Here is a 26,398-nt window from a genome sequence, read left to right as displayed (position 1 = left end):
GACAACTGGGGCTTCATTCTGCATCCTATCTCCATCTCCCAGCTCAGGGGCCTGAAAACCCCAAGGATGACCAGTCTGACTATTACAGACTGAGGCAAAGAAGGCATTAAGTACCTCAGCCTTCTCCTCATCCTTCGTGGCAATGTATCCCTTCGCATCCAACAAAGGAGGGAGATTCTCCTTGGCCCTCCTTTTGTCGCTGATATATTTGGAAAAACATTTTTTGTTTTCTTTAATGGCGGTGGCCAGTTGAAGTTCTAGCTGGGCCTTCGCCTTTCTAATCTTCTCCCTGCATAACCTCACAACATCCTTGTAATCCTCCTGAGTCACCTGCCCCTTCTTCCAAAGGTTGTAGGCTCTCCTTTTTTTCCTTAATTAACGCATTCAGGCATTACCTCCATTGAGAAGGCTGGGATTGGTAGCTAATTCATGCTGGTTGTGGAGCCTTCCTTAGCGTGGTTAAAGCTAACAGCAAAAATGTAGCATGCAGGAGCAGGAGTTAATATAACGAACTGGAGCTTCTGCCTGTTCCTGACCCAGCTGAGTATGCCCTACCGAGAAGTAACCCACCTACTGGCATCTATCCTTCTTCCCGTGTCTGTCAGCTTCATGAAATGTAGACTGCTTCCACTTTTCTTTCTGTCAGCAATGCCTTCTGGCCATGTAGGACAGGGCTGCTGGGTTGTCTGTCTGTAGGAGATGGCAAATTTAGATGTTTTCTTTGGCCATGGAAGTTAGCTGGTGATAAAGTCCAACATCCAGCTCTGGTGTTGGACTTGCTGCATCCATGCAGTAGGTTCGGCTGGGTGAGCAGGTCAGCAGGACTTCGCAGGATAATCGATCTGTGCGTGATCTCTACGTGCTTGTGTCTGTCAGGCTGCACAGGTGGGCTGGTGGCTCGAGTCTTGTTCATTATGTTATGCAGAAGCGGTATGTCTGGTATATTCAAGGTCTGAGGTCCTGAAAAAGCAAATCCAGCCAACCTGACAGGCAGCTCAGTGACAGCTACCTCTGATAGCCCTCATAATACACATAACACTGCTCAGTTATTGTCTTATTTCTTGGTCTAAACCTCAGCCTGACTTAACCCATGGAGGTCAAGTAGAGAGAAATTTAGACAGAATATACACATTACTTTCCAGGGTGCCATAGTCATGCTTGCTTTTTGTTTGTTGCTCAGCAGTAGAGGGAAGAAGGGAGGAAAAGTCTTTTAGATGTATGTAATATTAAACTAATATGTTTTAAATATTTTAAAATTTTAAATATATTTTACATTCATTTAATAGTCTGGGTATTTACAGTATAGTATCTAAAACTGCTTTAAATTCCTACTGGGAGAAGATTAGATTGCAATTTAATATTGGTTCTAGAATTTCTCAGATCAAAATGCCGTAGGAAATGAATAATCAAAAGCAATGTTTTAATAAAAAGCTTGTATATTTACTTCAGAATCGTTTCTTAGATTTAAAGAATCATGAAAGCAGAAGAGTTTTAAACTATCTGTAAAATTGAAGTATCCTTTGAATCAATAGATGAGTTCTGATCTTGCAATTATGATTTAACTTGGTGTGTTATGTTGAGCTTCAAAAGTGAAGGATGTTTACTTAGTCAGCAGATTTGAGAATGACTTTCAATGAGACCTATGATGTATTTTCCAGCAGTGGTTATGCCATGGTTTTGAGGGGGCAGATTATGTTCAGCAAAGGCAAATGTAGAGTCCTGCACATGGGCTGGAATAACCCCACGCGTTGTGTGTGGGCTGGGGGCCCACTGCCTGGGTAGGAACAGACCTGGTGGACAACCCGATGAACGTCAGTCAGCAGTGTGCCCTTGTGGTAAAGATGACCAGCTCCATCCTGGGCTATATTAGCAAGCCTGTAGCCAGCTGGTTGAGAGAAGTGACTATTTTTCTCTACTTCTGGAGTATTTTGGCCTCCTCAATACAAGCAAGACATTACCATGATGGCCCAGCCAGAGGGTGAGTTAGGGGGCTGGAGATCATCACAGGGAAAGGGAGGCCTTCGGGGTGCTGTATGGCCGTGCGGCTGCCTAAAGCACCGCGTTTTGCTATAGCTGCTCTCTGTCAGGTATGGTGAAGATGGAGCTGGAGGTGCACAGGAGTAGTGCGAGGGACAACAGACACAAGTTGCAACAAGAAAAGTTTCAGCTTGATACAGGGGAAAAAAAAAAAAAAATCTTAAAACTAAGAGTGGTCAAACACTGGGAGAGATTGCCTAGAGAGGGTGTGGAGTCTCCATTCTCAGGGTTGTTCAAAACGCAACTAGATGTGACCCTGAGAAACCTCCTGTCACTGACTCTGGTTTGAACAGGGGCTTGGCCGAGATGATCTCCAGAGGTCCCTTCCACTTGAGGTTATTCTATGATTCCATATGAGCTTACACTTCCGTATAATGCACAGAAGATCTAATACAAAGTGTTAATTTGACAGTAGAATGTGACCCTTAAAATCTCCTTCTTATTTTTCCAAAAGCAATAATGCAGTAAAGTTACTATGAGAATGTCAATTGTTTGGCTCCCTTCTAGATACATTACTTTGAAAAGTTATGAAAACCTAGTTCTGGCTTCATGACTGAAGTTGATTAATTAGGACAGGTAAAGATTTTCTTGAAATTATAAAGGTTTGTTGTTTGTGTTACAGTTTGTCTAAAATTGAAACTGCGCTTGCCCTTTTTCTGCTGTTAAAATGTTGGGTGTCTGTCAAGGGGACACTCAGGTTGCAGTTACAGCACAGAATGCCTCCTAGGTGCTGCTGTTTTTGCTAATTGATCTTTTTTTTTTATGTCTGTAGGCAATAGTGCATTATTTGTGAAAACGTCCATTTTTTTCTGTATTTCCTCTTACCAGTTCATTGAAATGGTACTTATATTTAAATGGATTTTTAATGAGCCATGTAGAAAAGTGAAGCTCAAGGAATAATAAGTATCCGGGTCTGCCATGGGGCTATTAAAGTCAGTTGACTCATCAGAAAGCCTACAAATCGATTTCATATTTAGTTTCTTTCATATCTAAATAATAATTGGCTACTCCCTTGCTAACTGTTTGCCTGAATTTATGTTTTTTTCCTCTGATACTCATCTGTTCATTCACAAGAAACTTGTATTTCAAGATGCTTTGGAGTCTGAGGTGCCATTAGCTGAAATTTGATTTACTGCTGGGCCTTATTAAACAAGTACTCTTTAGTTCAGCATTGCAGTATGGTCTGAGTAATACACAGGCTGCTTTGAGTACACAGGGTTTTTGCCAACCCTAAAGAGTTACTATAGAAATCTGCTTATATTCTCTTGCAATCTACTTCGGTTGCGCTCATCGCAAAGGAGGTGCGTGGTTGATTCGGTGGTTGCCTTGTGGGATCACTGTACAGGCTTGCTGAAGACTGGAAAAGTTTTTTGCTGAGGTGAGGATGCCAGTGATGCTCGTGTTTAAATTTTCTGCCAGCCTTCTCCATGTTCTCTTTCCGGATACTTGCTGCACACGTCTGAAAGTGTATGGCAGTGCTCTGAGAGTGATTGAAACCTCTGACATCAGCAGATCAGGTGGCCGTCTAAAAGTGTGTGCAGACAGAGACCTATGCATTGCGACTGCAGGACAGGGCTGGGCTTAGCCCTCTGGCATCAGTTTTTAAAGGAAATGCTCGAAGTAGCTATTTTAGGTGGAGATATATTGACAAGGGTAATTTAGATTTTATAATCTCATTTGGAACATCAAAATCTGTCTCTTCAAGGACCAAAGTCTCCTATGAAAAAATTATTTAGTTCAGTTATTAAGCATAAACTGAGAACCAGAATCCTTGCCAGTGTGGGCGCCTCACCAGAGGTGGGTGTTGAGCTGCACCGCCACTCAGCGCTGCCGCAGAAGGGCTATGCTCTCTATTCTTCTGGAAGCAGAAAAATAATCACTTGTGTGAAAGGCAGCTTTGTACACAAATGGCCATCCTGCAGGAGAAGATGTGCAGCATAAATGCCAGAAACCCATAGCAGCTGTGAAAGGGAAGACCACATCTGGAAGTTGTTGTATAGGCCAGGAGGGGAAGTGCATGGTTCAACCAGGGGAATCGAGACACTTCTGGTTGCTCAACAGATGAACTACCGAGCAATTGGTCACTGAACAGCGAAACAAATTGGGAATGTCCTTGTTTGAAATTATCTGATAAGTGTCCTTCTGATGAGAAGAAACCAGATATTTAAAATGGCTCCTAATCATTAAAAAAGATAAGTGATTAAAAGATAAGTGATAAATTTCACTCTGTGTTAAAAAGAGTGGACGAGAAGTGCAGAGGATGTGAAAACCAGACAATGCAAAACCCAGAGGATCACTTGCTGTCTTTCTAGCATGAGAACAGAGCTGTAATCCTAATTGATGTTAAAATAAGTCTGAAATCATTACTGGTGCCTACACATGAGCCAGTATCAGATTCATCAATAAAGATTACAAATGAATTAACAAATTTTGGACAGGTACTTAGGAATATGCAAAATTCAAGTGATCTTTTTGACAATCTTACCTGTCATAGTGGGGGAAAGATACAGCAAAAGTTTCTAGCTTTATGAGTTTCTGTGAAGTGGAGGATTTCTGGTTTTGTGGTTTTGTGCTGGAGAGAGATGACCTGATTGCACCGTTGGATAGTGATGAATTGTTTTATATGGCCTTAGTACTTAATGAAAATGTAAACAGCCTTTGCTGCTGTGACTATTTTTTTAATCCAGTTAATTAACATTCAAGTACTTAATCTAGGCTATTAATTAAGACTGCATATGTGTTTACTAAATTTTAATTACCTTAGAATAGATGGAAATTGTAATAATTAATGTTGGAATGCAGACTGCTGCTGATGTGTCAATATTAAAATAAATCAGTCTTCTTGCTTTTTATTTATTTAAGTAAATATAGCCTGGTTAGTATGATATGTTGAGTCCTAGACAGAGCAATAGAGAAGCTCATCCTGGTATCTCTTTCAGAAAGAACTAAAGGTCGGAGTGTAATTAATTCCATACAACATGGTGTTGTGAAAAGTCAGATGTGCTACAGAGGGCTGAATGCAGTGATCTGCTGGAATGCCTTCCTCCTATCCCAAAGCCAAAGGTGTCTCAATAAAACTTTGTTTCGGTACCTCAAGCTGTAGAATCATTTCTTTGTAAGCCATTTGTTTGATGAAGGTAGTATATTTAGCAAAAAGAATTAAATTATGTTGCTCCCCCTTCTTTTTCTGTTTGCTGTATAAAGAGTCTTTATCAGTCAAAAGAGAAGAGCATCAAGTTAGTAGCTGGTTTTTAAACTGTACTCTTCTCCCCCCCCCCCCCCCCCCCCCTTCAGTTGATGGTGGTAGCAATTAAAAAAAAACACCTCTTAAAATATCTAAGGATCAGAAACACACTTTTTACCACTGGGATAATTGTTGAGTTTTACTGCAGTTCTTTGTATTTTTAAAAAAACTGCTGTTGGTCAAACACTGAATGTCGTTGCTTTTTAAAAAAATCATATCTTCTGTTGATAATTCGTATAAGATTACTTATATTGCTTGCTCTGGAATTTAAAAAGTAGGAGTATTTTAGTTTATGCATATTGACCTTTCAAAGACTTACTCTAATTCCATTGCTGAAATGGAATGAACCTTTCCATAAGTTGTGATCTAAACAAAGCTGCTGTCTTTATATTTGAAGGTGCTACTGAATATTTGAAACTTAATTTTTCTTGAAAAACTAGTACACACTTACACTGGGGACCAAATTCTTACCTTGTTCAAACTGAAGATTATTCCTGTGCCAGCTTACATTGATGAAGAACGTGGATCTGTATCAAAACCTTCTTTCCGTTGCTTTTGCCATATAATAATCAGAAATGTAAACATGCCAGTCTAAAGTAAGACTATCATTTATTAGATTTATTTTGGGAAGACAAAGTGGTTTGTTACTACTTTATTTCCCATTTCCAGATTTTTAGTTCAGTGATTGAAAAATGCAAATAGTGTGTCCTGTTACCCTGTGTGATTAAAACTGCTGTTACCTATTTAGCCATATTTTCATGTTTTTGATGCAAATTCAAATTCAGGTCCCATGGAATGGGGGGTGGATGTAACTTATTATAACTACTAGCATTTTTATTTATTTATTATTATTGTTGATATGATATTTGGTCTTTGGCTGTGGGTTGTCTTTTTTTAAAAAATGGTTTCAAACAAGCCAAATGGCTCCAATTTTCACTGAATTTTGGTGGAAGATCTTTTAAAGATCTAATATTGAACAGCTAAGCTATTTTCCTCTTTCTTTGTGCATTGTTATGGTTTGTTCAGCCCTTCTGCTGATCCCTTCTGCATAAGAACGGATGGTACGATGACTTCCTCAGGTCATTGCAAGTGACGAGATCTAAAACTGAAGGACAGAGAGCAGGAGGCACAGCTCATGTCAGGTATTGGAAGTAATCATAGAGTGATTCTGGAAAGGATATGCAGTCCATTGCATTTGAAAACTGACACTGTGCATGGTTATAGTGATTTCAGTCATGTATTTCTTATTTAACAAAAAAAAAAAGTCAACATGGAAGCAGTCTCTCTACAGTAAAGACGCTGTTGTTTCCAGAAAAGATAGTAATCTTTGGTTTCTGCTCTCGTTGTAAATCTGATATCAGAATACTGTAGGTTTACCATTGACTTTAAGGCTGATAAAAGCTGGTCTAGTAATCGGTGTTCCATGCTTTGCCAAATGAAAAACATATCTTTGGCCTTTAAACGTGACTGGCATCTTGCTGAGAGGCCATTTTCCCCTGACATAAAGCAGTGTTTATTGCTGTGGATTCCCGCTGCAAAGGATTCTTTGTAGGCCTAGTGACCTACTCATGTGGCTTCCCTCTAAGTAGCTGTAAGGTGTCTCTTCCTATGTGTTTTGTTTTGTTTCTTGTTCCTGCAAAGATGGTTGTCGAGGTGTGATTTCTGGGCCTCCAGAGGTACAAAAGTGTATAATTCCTTTCCTTGAAGAATTTCCCTTGATTAAAATAAAATGTGTTGGAGAAATCAGAAATGAATGCTTCATATCAGAATACAGCGGAAGATGTATTCGCACCCTGCCTTCCCTCAGACAGGCCCAACAGGCAGAGAGGATGCATGATACTGAGGATTCCCTACCCTCTCTCTGCCTGGCTGAACACAGTGACTTGAGGGATAGGGGGCAATGGCGACAAGTTCCTGCCTGGTGCAGCAGGCGCATCTCCTCCGTGACTGCCCCACCTTCCCAGGTGCCCTTGCATGAGGCTCTGCAAGTGGAACCGAACAGTAACGAGGACGATGGTTCATCTAGCTTGGAGGTGTCGCTGAGGTTGTCGGTCTACGCCCTGTGTCAAAACTGCTTCCATAAAGAAGAAAAGATGGGTCATTGTCATAGGAGACTCCCGTCTGAAGGGAACAGAAGGCCCAATATGCAGACCAGACCCACTTCTCAGGGAAGTCTGCTGCCTCTCTGGGGCCCAGGTTAAAGATGTGAAGAGAAAGCTTCCTACCCTGGTACGGCCCTCAGGTTACTATCAATTATTGATTCTTCAGGTAGGCAGCAATGAAGTTGCAACTAGAAGTCTGAGGGCAATCAAGAGAGACTTCAGGGCCTTGGGACGACTGGTTAAGGGATCAGGAGCACAAGCAGTGTTCTCCTCTATCCTTCCAGTTGCAGGGGATGAGGAGGGAAGACACAGGAAAAGCCAGCAGATCAACCTTTCTGGTATCACTGGCAGAATTTTTGGTTTTTTGATCATGGGTCAGTTTACATGACACCAGGCCTGCTGGCAACAGATGTGGTACACCTGTCTCAAAGGAGCAAAAGTATCTTTGCCCAGGAGCTAGGAGGGCTCATTGAAAGAGCTTTAAACTAGATTGGAAGGGGGGAAGGGATAAAACCCAGCTTGCCAGAGATAAGCCTGGAGGCAGCACGCCAGTGTTTGAGGGACAGTGTGCTAGCAAGGTCCTTCGGTCTGCCATCTCAGTGGAGGTAGGGGATGGAGAGCCATGCAGCAGCAAAGACGCAAGCGTTATTGATGTGTTAGAAACGATGGAAGTGCCTGACAATGGTTATGTAGGAATTAGGGCTTCTCCCCCCAAAAGGTGGTGGGATCAGTAGCCCAAGTGAAGTGCATCTACACCAATGCATGCAGCATGGGCAACAGACAGGAGGAGCTGGAAGCCATTGTCCAGCAGGAAAACTGTGATATAGCTGCCATCACGGAAACATAGTGGGATGGCTCACACAACTGGAGTGCTGCAATGGATGGCTACAAACTCTTCAGAAGGGATAGGCAAGGGAGGAGAGGCGGTGGGGTAGCCCTGTATGTTAGGGAGTGTTTTGATAGTCTAAAGCTTAATGATGGTGATAATAGGGTTGAGTGTTTATGGGTAAGAATTAGGGAGAAGGCCAACAAGGCAGATATCATGGTGGGAGTCTGTTACAGACCACCCAACCAGGATGAAGAGGCAGATGAAATATTCTGTAAGCAGCTGGGAGAAGTCTTAACAATCGCTAGCTATTTTTCTCGTGGGGGACTTCAACGTACCAGATGTCTGCTGGAAATACAGTACAGCAGAGAGGAAGCAGTCTAGGAGGCTCCTGGAGTGTGTGGAAGATAACTTCCTGAGGGAGCCAGCTAGGGAAGGCACCCTGCTGGACGTGTTGTTTGTGAACAGAGAAGGACTGGTGGGTGATGTGATGGTTGGAGGCCATCTTGGGAGAGATTAGAGAGGGAGAAGATTAGAAGGGGCAAAGCCCAGCTAGAACTTAATCTGGCTACTGCCGTAAAAGGCAACAAAAAATGTTTCTATAAATACATTAGCAATAAAAGGACAGCTAAGGAGAATCTCCATCTTTTATTGGATGTGGGGGGAAACATAGTGACAGAGGATGACGAAAAGGCTGAGGTACTTAATGCCTTCTTTGCCTCAGTCTTTAACAGTAAGACCAGTTGTTCTCTGGCTACCCAGACAGGCACAAGGAGCAGAATGAAGTCCCTATAATCCAAGGGGAAGTGGCTAGTGACCTGCTACACCACATAGACACACACAAAGTTTATGGGGCCGGATGGGATCTATCCAAGGATACTGAGGGAGCTTGCTCATCAAGCCACTTTCCATCATCTATCAGCAGTCCTGGCTAACTGGGGAGGTCCCAGTTGACTGGAAGTTAGCAAATGTGATGCCTGTCTACAAGAAGGGCCAGAAGGAGGATCTGGGGAACTACAGGTCTATCAGCCTGACCTCGGTGCTGAGGAAGGTTATGGAGCAGATCATCCTGAGTGCTATTACACAGCATGTACGGGACAACCAGGGGATCAGCCCCAGTCAGCATGGGTTTATGGAAGGCAGGTCCAGCTTGACCAACCTGATCTCCTTCTATGACAAGGTGACCGCTTAGTGGCTGAGGAAAAGGCTGTGGATGTTGTCTACCTGGACTTTAGTAAGGCCTTTGACACCATTTCCCACAGCATTCTCCTGGAGAAACTGGCTGCTCATGGCTTGAACAGGCATACTCTTCACTGGGTAAAAAACTGGCTGGACAGCCGGGCCCAAAGAGTTGTGGTGAATGGAGTTGATTGCAGTTGTCGGCCAGTCGCAAGTGGTGTTCCCCAGGGCTCAGTATTGGGGTCAGTTCTGTTTAATACCTTTATTAATGATCTGGATGAGGGGATTGAGTGCACCCTCAGTAAGTCTGCAGACGACACCAAGTTGGGTGGGAGTGTTGATCTGCTGGAGGGTAGGAAGGCCCTACAGAGGGACCTGGACAGGCTGGATCAATGGGCCGAGGCCAATTGCTTGAGGTTCAACAAGACTCAATGCCGGGCGCTGCACTTGGGTCACAACAACCCCATGCAGTGCTACAGGCTGGGGGAGGAGTGGCTGGAGAGCTGCCTGGCTGAAAAGGACCTGGGGGTGTTGGTCGACAACCGCCTGAACATGAGCCAGCAGTGTGCCCAGGTGGCCAAGAGGGCCAATGGCATCCTGGCTTGTATCAGGAACAGTGTGGCCAGCAGGACCAGGGAGGTGATAGTGCCCCTGTACTCGGCACTGGTGAGGCCGCACCTCGGGTACTGTGTTCAGTTTTGGGCCCCTCACTACAAGAAGGACATGGAGGTGCTGGAGCGTGTCCAAAGAAGGGCAACGAAGCTGGTGAAGGGTCTGGAGCACAAGTCTTCTGAGGAGCAGCTGAGGGAGCTGGGGTTGTTTAGTCTGGAGATGAGGAGGCTGAGGGGAGACCTTATTGCTCTCTACAACTACCTGAAAGGAGGTTGTAGTGAGGTGGGGGTCGGTCTCTTCTCTCGAGTAACAAGCGATGGGACAAGAGGAAATGGGCTTAAACTGCGCCAGGGGAAGTTTAGGTTGGATATTAGGAAAAACTTCTTCACCGAAAGGGCAGTCAGGCACTGGAACAGGCTGCCCAAGCCTGGTTGAGGATGGTTGAGTCTCCATCCCTGGAGGTATTTAAAAGAGATGTAGATGTGGTGCTTGAGGACATGGTTTAGTGGTGAACTTGGCAGTGGTAGGTTAACAGTTGGACTTGGTGATATTAAAGGTCTTTTCCAACCTAAACGATTCTATAATTCTATGTTTCGGCTCTCTTTGTTTCCTGTGAGCTCACTGTCATCTGCATAGTGGCATGCCAAGCTCTGGAAATCAAGATCCAACACTGTCTATTCACATAAGTCTTCCAGTCCTGAAGACTTTCTAGCTCGTTATGAGGAATGGATGTACCTTTGTAATGCTGTTTTACAATGAACTTCCTAACTAGCATAGCAGAGCTGCTGCAAACCTAGATTGAATTATAAGCTGCTACTGTAGAATAAAATGTAACACTAATTAGATTTGGAGAAGACTAACATGGCTTGTGTTTCTTCACGTTGTGTGCAAAAATGTTACAACTTGGTATGCTTTGTAATGGAGCTGAAGCCTTTTGAAGGTTTGATGCTGTCAAAACGGGAAATAACCTGTGAAAATACATGAGATCAAAAGCTAAGCTTGAAATGAGAAACATTCATTTTTCGATGTTCTGGAGTCATAGGTTGTAGACTGTCTGGAATAGACAAAAAGCTGGAGGCTGGTTACAGTAGAACATACATATATAGAGATTTATATGCATGTACCTTTTTACATACATATATGTAAAATAAGTGCAGCAGCATGCATTGAGCGATATTTTTCAATCAGCCTCAAAGGAGCAGAATGTAATTTGGGGATTTATCTTGATACATGCCATCCAAAGGAGAAAAAGACTTGATATTTCATGCCTAGAATTCTTAAATGCATCGTTTGTGTTTTGTTCTAATACCTTACACATCTTCACTTGTGGATTAATTTATTTTCAGTTGCTGGAGATTGGTAATTATCTTGTTATAAAACAGATAGTAAAAGTGTTATGAGTAAAGTGTGCTTCTTGTGAGAAATATGCTTCAATTTATGTAAGCACTGGTATTTCACAATGTGTTAGAAAATTAAATTTCCAATACTCTTGAGCTATTGACGTTTTAGGTGTTGTCACATCTCTTTTGTTGCTATCTTATGTGTAGATTTCTCAAGTATAAAATAATGAATTGTATGTTAAAAACATATTCTAGCTGTCTGTGGCTGCAGCCTGGTTTTCCTTCTGCTCCCTACCTTTCAAATAGCACTGGAGAGACCATGGACTTTTTTCCCATTCTCAATTCATTCTTTCTGTTCTATGCATGCATGCCAGAGCCTAAATTTGCATTAGGTACGGAATTATTGGCAGAAGCTTGCTACTCTCTGCAATTTCAAAACTACTTGTTAAAAAAAAGTTAATGCCTGAAAGTACTTTCAAAAGCTGAATTCCCAAATGGTTTCCACTTGGGCTTACAGTTGCAGGTTTTTGGGTTTTGGGTTTTTTTGTTTGTTTGTTTGGGGTTTTTTTTGGTGTTTTTTTTTTTTTTTGTTTGTTTTTTTTTGTTGTTGTTGTTGTTGTTTTTTTGTTTTTTTTTTTTGTTTTTTTAACTGATGTTTATGTAAGTTAGATTTGAGTAAAGGGACCAATATTAAAATCTGTAGGATGAGATGATGTTAAATTCACTTAAAAAAAAAGGGGGGGAGAAAAAAGCAAAGAGAAAATGACCTCTGATTCCTTTAGGTTATACGAAGCCTTAAGTGTTGTTCTAACAAAATAAACAATTTGCAGAGATCAGTGTAGGTTTAAGTTGATTTGCTTCATTTACCTGACCAATTTGGAAAAAAGAATGTAATGCTTTCTTGGAAATGTTTTTCAAATATTACATTATAGATTAATTTATAGGCTGCAGAATGCTGTTATCCATAAAACTTTTTTACCCAGCTTGAAAATTAAGTTCTAAAATTAAATGTGTATAAGAACTGGCCTTTCCTCTTTCAGTAGGTTACCAAAGATAAATTGGGATAAATTACTTGTTTCAAATAAAAGCATTCATTTACAGTGGAAAAAATATCTCAGATTTACCAAAAAACATCGTGATGTTTTTCCTATTTCTCTTGCAATGGTGAACACAGATTTAGTAAATCTTTATTAAATTAGTGGCTTGGCTGAGTTTCAAATTGGGCTTGAGTTCTTAGGCTTGTCTTGGAGAATCTGAATGCAAACAAACATGGAAGTATCTCTGTAAATTTGATGAAAGAAATTTTGCACAGGAAGCCCACAACTTAAATCATACTAATAGATTATTAGGTGTCACATTAATAGATGATAACTTGTAGTGGTTATAACACTTTCAGGTGGCTTTGTATTTTGTCTGTAGCTTTCAATATGTATTAACATGATTTCTTCTTGTATGTTTTTATAGAATAAAAATGTGGTTTTGCTCATGATTTGACTTTGTAGTAATGATGCATATAGAGGTATCAAAACACGGGTGTAAATTCCAGTGCACAGGCATCGATTGGCACTCAGATAGTTTTCTGCATTGCTGGGTAAGTAGTGGTTTGTCAGGGAAGGGGCGACCGTTCCTTTCCTGACTTGGTGCCGTTCACTCTGCAGCTTGCAGTGATGGGTTTCATGTCCCATCAGAGCTGTTGACCCTTTGTACTATCCAATTAATGGCTGCCTTTCCTTGGGCTGATGATGTTGTGATCTAGGCATTGATCTGAGTCTGCTGATAGACGTTTCTTGCTCTTCGGTGGGAAGAAATGATGAAATGCCGAGCTACAATGGCACTCTGATATTGCTGAAAGTTTGTTTTTTTTTTTAACAGTAGACTAAATTGTCATTTGCAGCTCGTAGCTGTGTTTGATGAGCAAGATCCACACCATGGAGGTGATGGCACCAGCGCCAGCTCGACAGGCACGCAAAGCCCCGAGATTTTTGGCAGTGAGCTTGGCTCCAACGCGGCATCGGCCTTTCAGCCTTACCAAGCAACAAGTGAAATTGAGGTCACCCCTTCAGTCCTTCGTGCAAGTAAGTAAATGTTCTCGGTATCTCAATGTGTTTCATCTTAATTTACGAGGATGCCAAGTGCTGTTATCCATTCCTGCTGCTGGGAATATGATTCATTATCTGTCCTTATCAAAAGCTGATCAAAATTGAGAAACTGCGTAAATGCTTGTTGCATGCAAGTAAACAAACCTTTCTGTTTTAATAAATTATTTATAAACTGCTTTTAGGAGCAATAAGCTCTTTCTGTGCTGCCAGTTTAAAATTGTTCTCACACTGAAAATCACAGCAAAGTTTCCAAATGCAGTTGCTGCACGGTGTAATTTTCGGTTTGCCAGTTTTATTCAATTTAATGAAGAAAAGGCTAAAAAGAAACTAAAGGTAGGAGCACTTTCTACTGAACCTGTCAATGTTGCTAGGTTATGCTTGTCACCTTTCCATAAAAACACCTGCTGATAAGTGCATTTGCTGTGTTACAAAAATACACTTCTTTAAAAAACAGAAAAGAAAGCCAGGAACATCCCTTTAATTTGTTTATTTCAAAATGGGGAAGATTCGTTGCAAAATCATGAACTAGGAATTATATATCACAGTTCTGGCTCAGGCAGGATCTTTGAATATTTCAGCTTATTAAGAAGAAAAATCGCCAAAGGAAATTTACTACGTAATTTTCACTGTTGTTAAAAGTACCGTGCAAACAAGACAACGATGGATAAAGCATTGTGCCCCTCTTACTTGTAGTATCTATCATTTTGTTCACTGAACTTTTGAAGTAGTGACTCCATTCCAGAAAATTCTTGGCAGAAGTCAGTATCAGTCACTCCTCTGATATTTTACAGATACAGCGTTTTAAACAACTATTTGTAATTCCCAAGAGATTACTTTTCTGTAGGTGTTCTTTTAATGGATAAAATCTGTGTTTAAGTAATCAGGTAAAATGCAAATGGAAAAGTTACAACTCTCTATTAAGTGTGAGGGGTTTTGTACCAGAGTGCTTTCTGTAAAATTAAGGGAACAACATTTAACAATCAGGTTACATAGACCTGAACGTGTATCTTTTCAAGCTATAACTATGCTTCATTATAACCCAGAATTAAATTAGGGAAAGGATTAAGGGCAGAATAAAGAAGTATCCTAGAATTTCAGGACCTTCTGTTTTGCTGTCGCTAGGGTATGCCACTGCTAAATACATATCTCATTTCCATGCATAAGCCAAAAATCTGTCCTCCTGGGTTCTCAGCTGGGGGAGGGGGTGATTAGAGCAGACAAATACATACACATTTTCTCTTTAGTGTGATTTTCTGGTGTACTATACAGTACATTGGTGTTAGTGCATCAAAATCATATAGCGCAGATAAAATTCAGTGATACATTGGACAGCTCACTTATCTTCAGTGTCATTCTGGAAAATGGATAGAATACTTAGCTAGTTCACTGATTGCTGAAATGACCAAAAAGTGCTTTGAGACCCTACAATACAAAGGTCTATAGAAATGCAGACAACTTTTAAAACTCTTGGTAAGAATTATAGCTCTTTTGACACTTTTTATAAAAGCATGCAAAAATAAAATGGGTGAAACAATTTGTCATAAATATGTTACCACAAATCAGAGATGTTCTCCTGTCTAGCTAACTCTTTTTTTTTTAATGTTGACAATTAGATATATTTTGTTTCTAAATGTCCCAAACCACAGGCTTAGAAGCCCAGTCCAGTAATAATATTCCATATTAAACATACCTATTTCAAGAATTTCATTTAAATATACATTGAAAATGGAAATAATATCCCTATTGTATTTCCTTTATAACTTGTGAAGTGAAGCATAGCATACAAATGGTATTCTCAGTATTTCAAATAATTATCTTCTTACTGTGTAAGTTCTATTCAGCAAATAAAACCCATCCAGTTTTGTGGTAGATGCAGATCCTGATTATTACATGTTGACAAGGTCATATATCTATTAATTGGATTGGAGATGGGATACAAAATTGCTGTAATTATTGTAATTTTCTAGCTAATTGCAGGGTTGGCGGTGAATATTTTACTTCTAACAAATGAAAAACAGTATTCCATCTGAAATTGGTTTATAGCATTTTAGACATTTTGTTTTACATCTCTGGTGCTTTTTGCTCGTGAGCTGGGCTCTGTTTCTCAGCAGTTCGCTCGCAGAAGCGTAGCTTTGTGCCATTCTGCTGCTGCTCACCTGCGCCCAAGGGGTACGGGGCGGTCTCCGTTCCGAGGCAGCATCTCAGCGCGTGAGGCTGGGGCTTAAGGGCCTGCTGAGATTTTCGTCTCTTTGTTCTGGTTGCCATGCTACCCCTTTTGTTTGTTTATAGATCACGCCATCACTCCTCTCTCAGCAAGGGAAAGGTTAGCTAGATCAGGTCCAGCTGGAAAAGTAATATTCATCTGGATTCCCTCTTTTCCCATGCACAAACACTTTGCACATAGGGGGGTTGTGTCAAATTGAATCTTTCCATCTAAATGTGGAAACAAAAATGAGGCTGGCCCATACCCCCTATGTTGTTTTGCAACATGAAAACACAATTCATCAATAGAAGCAGTTGATTTATTTATGTTTCTTATCTAGCTCTTTCTCTTTTGCTGCTTTTCTGTTACCCACATTAAACTTCCTCATGTTGTATTTCATCAGTTGAGCTGCATTTTTTTTTTTTTCTAAGCATACAGTAGACAAGGCGTTTTTTGTGTGTGCCTGTGTGCTTTCTGAGAAGAGGTTGGAAGCTTGCTGCAGAAGATTGTTAAAGCAGACTGATGTTTATTCCCTGCTGAAATATAAACTGGAGGCGCAGGTGAAAATTGCCAAACCTAATGAGCAATTTGGCAGATAAGACAGGATGTCAGGCAGTGACAGTTCAGCAGCGGGTGCACTGCCTGTGAACCAAGTTGTTTGTTTCACAGTACTGCATTTAAATATTGTAAATAAAATCCCTTTCCAGCGACATGAAATATTGTGAAAAGGGTCATCTCTCTGTCTAGTTTTCCTTTTAAGTTATTTAGCTCTGTTAAATAACCAAGGGTGGTCTTAGTTCTTGGTCTTGCTGTGATTATATGTTACAAATCTCTCTGAATGTTTCAGCAGTTACAGTTAAAAAAACTTTTTAATACATAGCATTATTTTGAAAATATATTAAGAGAGGTTTAGAGGACTGATTTTTTTTTTTCTTTTCTTTTTTTTTTTTTTTCCTCCGCACCCAAAGTAGAGAGAAGTAAGGGGACTGGGAGATCTTTCTTTCTTTAGCTGTTTAATGGGAGGGTATCAAGAAGATGAAGCCACACTCTTCTCACATGGGCACATTATTGCTGGAGGCAACAAACACAAGTTGCAACAAGGAAAACGCCGTTAGATATTAGGAAAACAATTTTCACCTCAAGAGTGAAACAGGCTGCTCAGAGAAGTTGTGGCATCTCCGTCCTTGGAGATGGGCAGAACTTGACTGAACATGGCCCCGGGCAACCTGATGTAGCTGGCTCTGTTTTGTGTGGAGGGGTTGGACCAGATGTCCTCCAGAGATCTTGTCCAATCTCCAAAGTTACCGTGTAATTCTGTGACTCCAAACAGTTAATACAATTAAAGTGTTTGCTTCTTGAAGCTATTATTTGTGAAAGCAAATGATGTTCATAGTGAAATATTTAGCAGACAGTTGTGCAAGCATGTTGTGCATGTGCAGCTTCCCAGCATGGTTTAGTATTGTACTAGTTTGTGCCAGTGTGACACAGTTAAGCTGACGATGCCTTTTACAAGCCTGCTGCTTTTGTTTTCAGGATGTATTTGGTAGCTGTGTCAGTTCCATAAAAATGAGATACGGGGTAATTTTAAGGTTCTCCTAAAGGCTGGAGGGGGAGCATCTCCTCAAAACGCTGTCCAGAGGAGTCCAAGAAATTACTAAGAACTGGCTGAAAATGGTGCACTCCAGTGATGTATTGGCTCAAGTGATAATGATGATGATCGCATATTTCAGTAGGACTCTCAGCATCGGTTTCATATTCTGGTCACAGAAGCAGACTAAGGGGGGAAAAAAGGTCGAAATGAGAATATTATGAAGTGAGTGCACAACTGTCTGTGAAGATGTACTAAAAGTGCAGAGGAGCAAAGAACTTGTTGCAGCTTCACATCTTTGTTTACCTAGCAGCATGGCTGTTGCTGTAAGGTTCCCTGTGTGCATGTGTGTTCTTACCCTGCAATAAGCACAAGTTTATTCCTCACAGGTAAGAGCATGCAGGCAGACTTTCACTGTGAATTTTTTGAAATATTAAAGTTCATGACCTTGCTTGCCTTTGAATTTGTGGATCCCTCTGTGCCCTCAAAGTAGTTTTTAGTAGTTCACTGGCAAATTAGTAGGATGTATCAAGTATAGTCCCTGAGGGCTCTCTTAGGTTAAGGACTGTTCAGTATTTTAATAAATCTGAACTGAAATATAGAGTATTGCATAAAAAGCTAAGATGGAGTTTCAAGCACTTAGGATGTCAAGGTTTCAGTTCAGCATTCACTTCATACATTTTTGAACTGTTTTGAAAGCAGTAAGATGTGCACAGTCACTGCATCTGAAAATAAAAAAAGTAATTTGCAAGGCAATACTAGCGAACAGCTAACTACACAGTACTGCCAGAAGGATCCGGGCATTATAGTGCATTATTGTAGTGCATCTGGCTGGGCACTATGCTCTTCCATCAAAGGATCAAAGGCAAATGCTGTTGTGGGCTCACCGAAGTAGTTGTGAGCAGAAAGACTTCAGCTGAAGTGACCAGTTGTGGTGCCAGACTTGGAGAAATTGTAAACAAGTCAGAGTGAGCTGGAAGAGAGCAAGAAGAGTAAGATGCTCTGGAGACTATGAGCAAGCATTGGAAGGACAGGTTTATTTAGTTAAGAAAAGATAAAAAGTGATAGGGTCCAAGTCTTCAAATGTATTAAATTTTTTCTCGTTCTCCATGTCTGCTGAGAGAAGGGCAGTTGGTATTTCCTGGGGAAGAGCCATTTTTGGTAACCTGTAGGCCTAAAAAAACGTTTTTACACCTCATGTAACAAGCAAGTCTTTGTGGGAATGGTTCAGAGGCGTGTTGTGCGTGCTGCTGAGTGGTGCCGGGCGCTGTGCTGTAAGGCAGGAAGGCAACTGGCTGGTGGTGGCATATCTGTCCTGTTCCTGGTTAAGCCATTGGGTTGTTTGGTAACCACAGATGGGCCACTTCTTGTATCTGTTGTAAATATGTGTGTCTTTTCTTAGCATCTCACAATTTGAGTGTTCAAAAAATCCAATACCAAGCAAACCAGTTAAAGGTGTGAGCGCATAAATAAGTATGTGAATTTCAAGTACTTTAAAATTGCTGTTTTAAATATGGCACTTCACTGATTTGATACAAGTATTTATCTAGAGTCCCAAATGCATATTCTGAGAATTAATTTGTTAATATTTCTAAGTGCCTTTGTTTAAAGGTTTGGAGCACTGCATTTTAGTATGTTGGCAAAGAACTGCAGAGGTGAGTTCATATTTGTTCTGGTTTCAAAAATGAGGATGGTTTCAGCACTCCCACACATGGCCATTAGAAACTTTTTCATTCTTGTTTGTATCTCTTTGCCTCCTTATTCAACTGTGAGTCAGCTTTATATATGGAAATAAAGTCATTTTCAAGTGTTGAAGAACTAAGGAAGCAAGAGATTAGAAGAGGGAGGAAGAGAAGGATGAGTTCATCAAAAACCAGATGTTTGGAGCTTTATCAGATGGAGTTATCTCTAGGGTTAAATAGCTGCTTACAAAATGTAGAGAAAGTCATCCACATTTATAATGAAAGATTATGGCTTTACAGGCAATGCTTGCTAAAGTCAGTGGGAGGTTTTCCACTAGCTTCACCGAGCTTTGGGTCAGGTCAGCTTCCCACAGTGAGTCTCCTTGGTCAGGAGCCTTCATTGGTGACCAGCCGGTGTTCAGGTGCCTGTTGTTCCAGTGCAGTTACAGGAATGAATTCCAAAGATTTCCTAACCATCGTTCCCACTTTTACGTCCTTGCCAGGTTCTCAGATGTTTCCTTTACCATGTCAGATAATATGAAAAGAACCTCAAACTTGAGGCTTACACCAAGCTATTGGCAGCTGAATAAGGAAGGTTTCTCATGCATCGGAGTCTGAGGAGAAGATTTAGCTAAGTCTGTTTCCTCACCTTCTGGTGCTCTCACCGTTCAGGAATTCTTATTGCATTTATCCCTGTAGCTCTACTAAGGATGTGATTGTTTTAAAGCCAGAGTTATTGAATCAAAAAATAAGTACCAGGTGCTGCTTTCTTCCATGAGGCTAAATTTGTTCTTTCTACAGCACAGTTCTGACTTGAGTGATCTCCAGTTGGTGTTTTCTCCACGCGTAGTGCTCTGCTGTTAATTTGGGATTGTTGAGCAGTTTAAAAACCATGTGTTTTGGATGAGGCCGTGACACGTTTGTAAAAACAAATGGATTTTAAACTGCTTAAGTTTCTAAATTAACCTTTAATATCTTCAGTCTTCTCAGTATACCATCAAGCAAAATACTGTAGCTTCTAGTAGGATTAAAAAATCCCTGAAACCAATAAAGTAAAGAATTTTAGAACTTACTGGATTCTCTAGAGGAAACCTAAGTAATCATGGGGCATTTCAAAATGTCATTGCGTATGGTGAGGGCTTCTGTCTTCGAGTACTGATAATGGGGAGTAATAAAAATACGGTATTGTTTCTGATACCTACTGGTATTTTGTACCGTACGTACAGAATGTAGTACAAGAGAGATAATAAGGAAGGGTTATGAAGATGTGAAGTATTGAATTTGAATAGTTTAATAAGTCAGGTTTGGATATTAGTCTAAATTTGACATCTTAAATAGATTTAATGATCACTTGAACAAGAAGCTATTATGGAAATCACAGCTGTATTCTGAGAATGTTTCGATATGCTTGTGTGGTGGTGGTGGTGTTGCTGGGTTTTATTTTTCTCTTCTTTAAACGAAAGGTAACTTTTTCCTTAAGGGAACTGTATTTTTATGTATACAAAACTGTTATGCCATTTTATCCAATCAAACATTACAGTGTAGCTGCACAAGTCCATTGTATTGTGGTATCATGGTTTTAATCCCATTGTGATAAAGCTATTAGTTTATTGAAAGAGTGTTCATCACACACGCGTCAATAAGTGTAGTAACTCTTTCTATAGATAATTTCTTGATTACTCTTCTATTTCTTGTTATTTCATTGTAAGCAAACAAGAAGGAGCACAGTGAAAGCAAAGGAACATGAATCTGAAATGAGGAGGGAATGCTTTTTCATGATACAGACAACCACCCTGTGAAATTTTTTACTTTATGGAGGCATGTGTACATATTATACTTTTTTTTAATCCAACAGTTTCTAAAAACCTCATGCAGTATTTATAGGTACTTATTCTGGAATGTGATAAAACAGTATGCTTCAAGGCATCCTTAATATCCAGAACCACGAATCCACGAGAGTAACTGGTACCCTGGTTGCATTTTGCTTTGCTTTGAGGCAACAGCATTGGTCTCTGGGGGGGTTGACTACTTACATAAATTACTCGCAGACAATTTGCCAACAGGAGAGGATGCAGAGTTTGTCAAATGTACTTAATTATTCACGTGGTCGTAAGTGGGATGATGTTAGGGAAAGGGTGTTGTAGGGCTAGTGAAAGGTGATGTGATGCTGTGAGCTCTGTGCCATGCTGTCTGCAGGGTTACCCTGTGTTCAGTGCAACAGCTAGTGCATGCCCCCCACCCTCCCCCCAAACAAAGAAGGATGTGGATATTTTTTACCACAAGCCCAAAGCTCTAAGATATTATACTTACAGTGTATCCTTAATTAGGCTAAACTTGTGCTTCAGGGAGAGAATTGTTGCTTGCTTTTGTTCTTAATTCACAAGGGATCTTCTTGCTCCTTTCTTTACGGCATTTGTAGCACGTGAAGTCACACACTCTTTTTTTCAGATGGGTATGTGTTTTGGACATAGACCATCTCTTCTGGTGATTACTGGGAAAAGCTTGCTTTAAATTCTGTGTCTTTTGACATGTTCTTTTGAGGGGGAAGAAACAGGGACAGATGGCTGCTAGTTGAATAGGCTTGTTTTTTAGTTTGTTTTTTATTTACTCTCTCATGCAGTGAAAAGGACTGAAAGATGATACAGAAATAAAGAGGTGGATGAGAAATAACTTTCCATTAATTTATTGCCTTATTTCATACTTTTAAAAAGATAAAATGTGTTCTTTCTCCCACCCATCTCTTGTTGTAAATCTTAAATGAATTGCGTAAGTAAGATGAGCTTCGTCTTCAGAAATGCTGTGGGTTCATGTTAGGGGCAGGTTATGCATTTAGGGTGAGAATCAAGCATATATATTTAGAAGAACTTTCCTCCAGCGATTTTAGCCCCCAGTAGCAGTGGATGCCACGGAGGTGACAAGCCCAGCTTTAGCCCATGATCCTGGTCTGAGCTGAGACGAGGCACGAGCCCAGCGCCTGCTCTCCTGCCGGCACGGCACGGCTCAGATCAGCTCAGTGTCCCCCACCGGTCTGCGGGCAGGGCCCCCTCATCTCCCCCTCTGTGACACTGCGGGGGCAGACGGGGTCCCCCTTTGACAGAGTGGGCACCTCGCTGGGGTGGCTTTCACCACCCAGGCTGATGCCAGAGCTCGGCTGTTTGGGATTGGAGGTGGACGGGAACTCGGGCTGTGTTCCAGGTCTGTGTTTCTTGCCTCTGTTATGGATTTAGGTAATTAATTCTGTCAACATTTTTGGATTTATAGAAACTGGAAGTGATTGTATATGTGGGAAGGGAGTTGGGGACCGTGTGGGTTTACAAACAAAAGCAAAAAATGGTGCTTAGGTTAAGATAAAATATTTGTACTACTACTTGCATGCGTACGGTAAAGGGCTGTACAAAGACAGCAATACCAAGCTATTGTGTTAGCTTCTGGAAATTGTGCACATGAGTCGGGGACTAGGCTTCTCAAAGCAAACTTTGATCAACCATTAAAACCTTGTCCCAGGGGGCTGGATTTGATCCCACTCTCTGTACAGCACTGTTTGCAACTGGAAGAAAAATTGGGACTCTTTTGGCAATTGCTGGGCAACAGCTGATTCAAAGCAGACAGAACGGATGAGGTTAATATCAACAGACTTAAGGTTCTGCATCTGAGCTAAATATTTGAGGCAGCCCAGTTTCTCATTCCTGGAGAGGAATGGACACCCTTAGGGTGAGTTCATCTGACCTCTTTTACAGCTTACTTCAGGATGAGATGGAGTATAGCCTAGACTAGCTGCACTGGCTAATCTCCATTGATGAGAGAGAAACAGAGGTGACCAGTTCTGAAACAGATGCCAGTGGATCCCGTTCTGCATGTGATTTACCTCACACTGTAAAAGTAAATTTTTATTTGAAAGATTATTTTTTTTTTTTAAATGAAATAGAATGTTGCCTTTGTTGCCTTAAAAATGGTCATTTGTATATTTGGAAGAGAAACGCTAAGTGGTATTTTATAAAGTCAACGGCTTCTCAGTTTGACCCACAGAGCAATTTTACATGGTCCCAGGAAGATCCTACAGAGCCATAATTATGCTTCGGAAGTATATTTGGGTCGTAGACAGTATGTCATGAATGCAGATAGTCCCATGTTAGCTTTTTTCAGAGTAAAATTGGGTTTGAGAACCTTCCATGAAATTTTATGGTTAAACCAACAGTGTCATCTGCCTTGGGTCTGACACTGGTATCTAGTTGCCTTATGTGGTACCTTTCCCATGGGTAAACCTCTGCAAAGAGGCAGCTGTACCTTTTCTTGCCACGCGTTCTCAGACCTTGAAGCGTAACAGGTCATGCCACATGGCACTGAAAAGCCAGCCTAAATCTGGGGGAACAAGCATGACGTGGCGTTAATGAGCACTGAAGGATTGGAGTTGTCTTTACTGCTCTTTGCAGTCGAGTGCCTCTGTACCCCATTCCCTCGTGCAGTGTGCAGCGTCTGGGTGTTATGGCCATCCTGCCCTTACCACTCTTCAAGGTATCCCGGCTCCCTCTGGGCTTGGAAGAGGAAGGCTCTCTGTATACATGGCCAGCCTCTGAATGGGGGGCTGGGGAAAGGAGCCATCCCTTGAATATAGGCTATTAAAGTAAATGCCTTTGCAGGTTTGCAGAGAGAATAATGGTGAGCAACAACTACTGAGACTGTTTCAAATGAAATAACATTTGAAGCAATGCTAGCAGTTCATTTTTAGTGCATTATAAAAGAATAAAATTATGTTCACCAGTTTCTGATAAGTTAGAGAATGAAGAGACACACGTGCCTTGTTAACCAGCCCTATACAACACACAATATTTCCATGATTTTTGATAAGTCCTCTGTTGATCTCTCTGCTTTTGGGCTTTTTGGAACCAAAACCTCAGAAATGTTTTCTGCATATGAAAGCTTTCTCCACCAAATATAAAAATGACATTAGCTTTTTCTATTCCAACCCATTTTAAGCTCTGATGTTTAAGACCTTCATTAGATGACAGAGGGATTTTAGGTCAAGCACTGCCTGACTTTCATGATGATTTCCATCTGAAGGGTCTTGCATAGTGAAATCTCTTCATGTTTTATTTAAAATTTTAGTTGGACTCTTGACTCATGGAAAAATAAATAAAAATGAAGGGCTTACTAGGAGTGCCACTGTGAAAAAATTATGGAACTGCTTTTTCAAGTGAACTGCATGGCATTTATCCATGAGAAATATCCAGTTAGTGAGTGAATAAAGTTACTGCTCTAGTCTGACGTAGTAGGGGCAATATTTCTGTGACTATTGTACATGCAGATGTACAATACCTCTGTTTTAAGTTCACCTTTGAAGTAATAAAACATAAGTGGACAAAGTCTTCTTGTAATCCTGCTTTCGCATAGCTCTTTGCTGTGTTGCTCAAAAGGTAACATTACAGTGAAATAAGTATTTTCATTTCATCCACCCATAAGGGTAGGGGGAAATCTCTTTGCAGTTATTGCTGGTACTGAGTTAGTATTTCTAGTTTGCACTTCGGCAGGGACCAGAGGTGCGGGACGTGTAGCTGAAGGCTCGGGGAAAGGGTCTCTGCCAGAGCGCCGGCTCTGCGGCGAGCAGGGCTGTCCCCAGGAGCCAGAGGAGCAGAAAAAGAAGCCGTGTGTAAGCAGTAAAGGAGGGAAAGAGGAGAAAACTGGACTGTTTAAAAACCTAGCCCCCAAAAAGCGAAGGGTGAGAAAGCTTCAGTGGAACTGCAGCTGTGAATATGTATAGATATTTGGTTATTACAGCTTGGTCTGCGTATTTCTTGTGTTAGCTGAAGGGTTTATCCTAAATTGCGTGTGTCTGTTGGCAGTTTGTCTGTGCAGTAGTACGTCGTGGTGGCAGCGAATCCAGAAAACCATTGAAGATGAGAGTACCAAAAAAGCGCACGCTTGAGCCGTGTCCTCGGTGGTGCGGGGCGTGAGCAGCTGCACCCCTGAGGGTGCAGGCAGGGGGTTTGCCGCGGGGGCCGCGGGGCGGCCGTGCCCGGGAGCGTGCCCCAGGCTGCGGGCAGGGAGCGGTGCTCCGGGCAGCGGCGCTTTGCTGGGGTCGGACCCCGCAGTCTTCTCGCTGCGGCACACAGCCACCCGGGTATGCACCCAGCGGGTGAGCTCCAGGAGGAGCGCGGTGCGTGCGTGTGCTAAAATCATTTGCGCTTTTATATTACAACTTCCTTAAAGTTCTCAATGGCTGTGAGTTGGGGGTAATATTGTAATACCGATATTTATATGCTGTTTACCTGGTGTGACGGATGGTATATAAGCAAGCTTCTAGGAGTCTTACTTCACTCTGCATTTTACCAGAATGATTTTGTGGATGTGAATTCTTTGCATAGGATTCCTATTATGGGCTGAATTGAATATTAAATTACTCCTCAAACCCTCAAGGCAGTACATCAGCTTCACTCATACTGAGCAATTTGTGCTGTGCTGTATGTGCCATGTACCAGCTTCAGTTTCTGAATTCTCCCAGGGCTAGGATTTTGCTCCATTCATTTTCATTTTTCTTGTTCAAAGTCGGAATGTTTTACTAAGGGTGAAAAATATTTTTAATGAAGTATTTTAATTTGTTCTTATGTTACAGGCTTGTATTCCCCCCTCCCCTCATCCGGATTTCACCAGATGTTTTAAATATTTTCTGAGTATGTGTGCTCTCAGGGTTTTTCTGCAAATCCAATTGTGTTTAACAGGCACTGAGTCCTTGTGAATCAGTGTTGTGTTTTCTCTACTTTATGCCTCACAGATCTGGCAGAGGTCCTGAGTTCTAGGACAAGAGATTTTCAGCGTTTTTTGTATGAAAGCAGATAAGATTGGTAAATAGTTAGAATTTCCTTGGAAGGAACAGGGTTTCAGACCTCTGTGGGAGGAAGGCATTTCATTGACCACGTTTTGTAGAATTTAGTAAGTTCAGTAAGTAATTAAATCCAATCATGCATCTTACGCTGTATCAAAAGTGATGGCTTTTGTAAGGAAAGCTGTACTTGTGTTTTTTCTTCACTTTTCCTACCTTTTTTTTTTGAACTGCAGAGAGTGGCATATGTAACATGTAAAGAAAATATGGTGTTTCCTTGGAAAAAGTTCTTGATCTTAAAGTCATAGTTTTAGCAAGATGGGTGGTAATTTTCACTCAGGGATACATGTACTTAATTCAGAGTTTAATTTTCACCTTGACCAGCCAAATTAAATGTATTTGTTTCATTTTAGCCATAACTATTTTCTTCCTTTTTTCACTTACACTGCAATATAAATTGTTTGTTCTGTTTCCTTACTTGATTTTTTCCCTATTATTTTTTTCTGTCATTTACTTTATGACACCTGAAGGGCCATTTTTAACAATGAAAAGTGAGGAAGTGTCAAAGGTACGGCTGCTGATTAAGGCTCTTTGTGTGCTCTATGCTTTCTGTCTGTAGTTATCAGGCTGCAGAACGTGAGATGCTCAGCATGTGTGACGGGGACGAGGCTT

General features: G+C 41.1%; 1 protein-coding gene across 8 annotated transcripts in view; it reads left to right on the top strand.

Annotated features, from left to right (window-relative positions):
- PARD3 (par-3 family cell polarity regulator) overlaps nucleotides 1–26,398 on the top strand; it is a gene marked incomplete at its 5' end in the record, with an annotated part of 469,207 nt that overhangs the window by 145,730 nt on the left and 297,079 nt on the right. For all 8 annotated transcript variants that reach the window (XM_082311551.1, XM_082311553.1, XM_082311552.1 and 5 more), the window contains one exon: nucleotides 13,235–13,415. In XM_082311551.1, coding sequence (XP_082167677.1) covers nucleotides 13,235–13,415 — 181 coding nt within the window. The remainder of the gene's footprint in view (nucleotides 1–13,234; nucleotides 13,416–26,398) is intronic.

This window comes from Platalea leucorodia, assembly GCF_965183815.1.
Source record: "Platalea leucorodia genome assembly, chromosome: 1".
NCBI classification, from domain to species: Eukaryota; Metazoa; Chordata; class Aves; order Pelecaniformes; family Threskiornithidae; genus Platalea; species Platalea leucorodia.
This window is presented reverse-complemented; position numbering and strand designations above follow the sequence as displayed.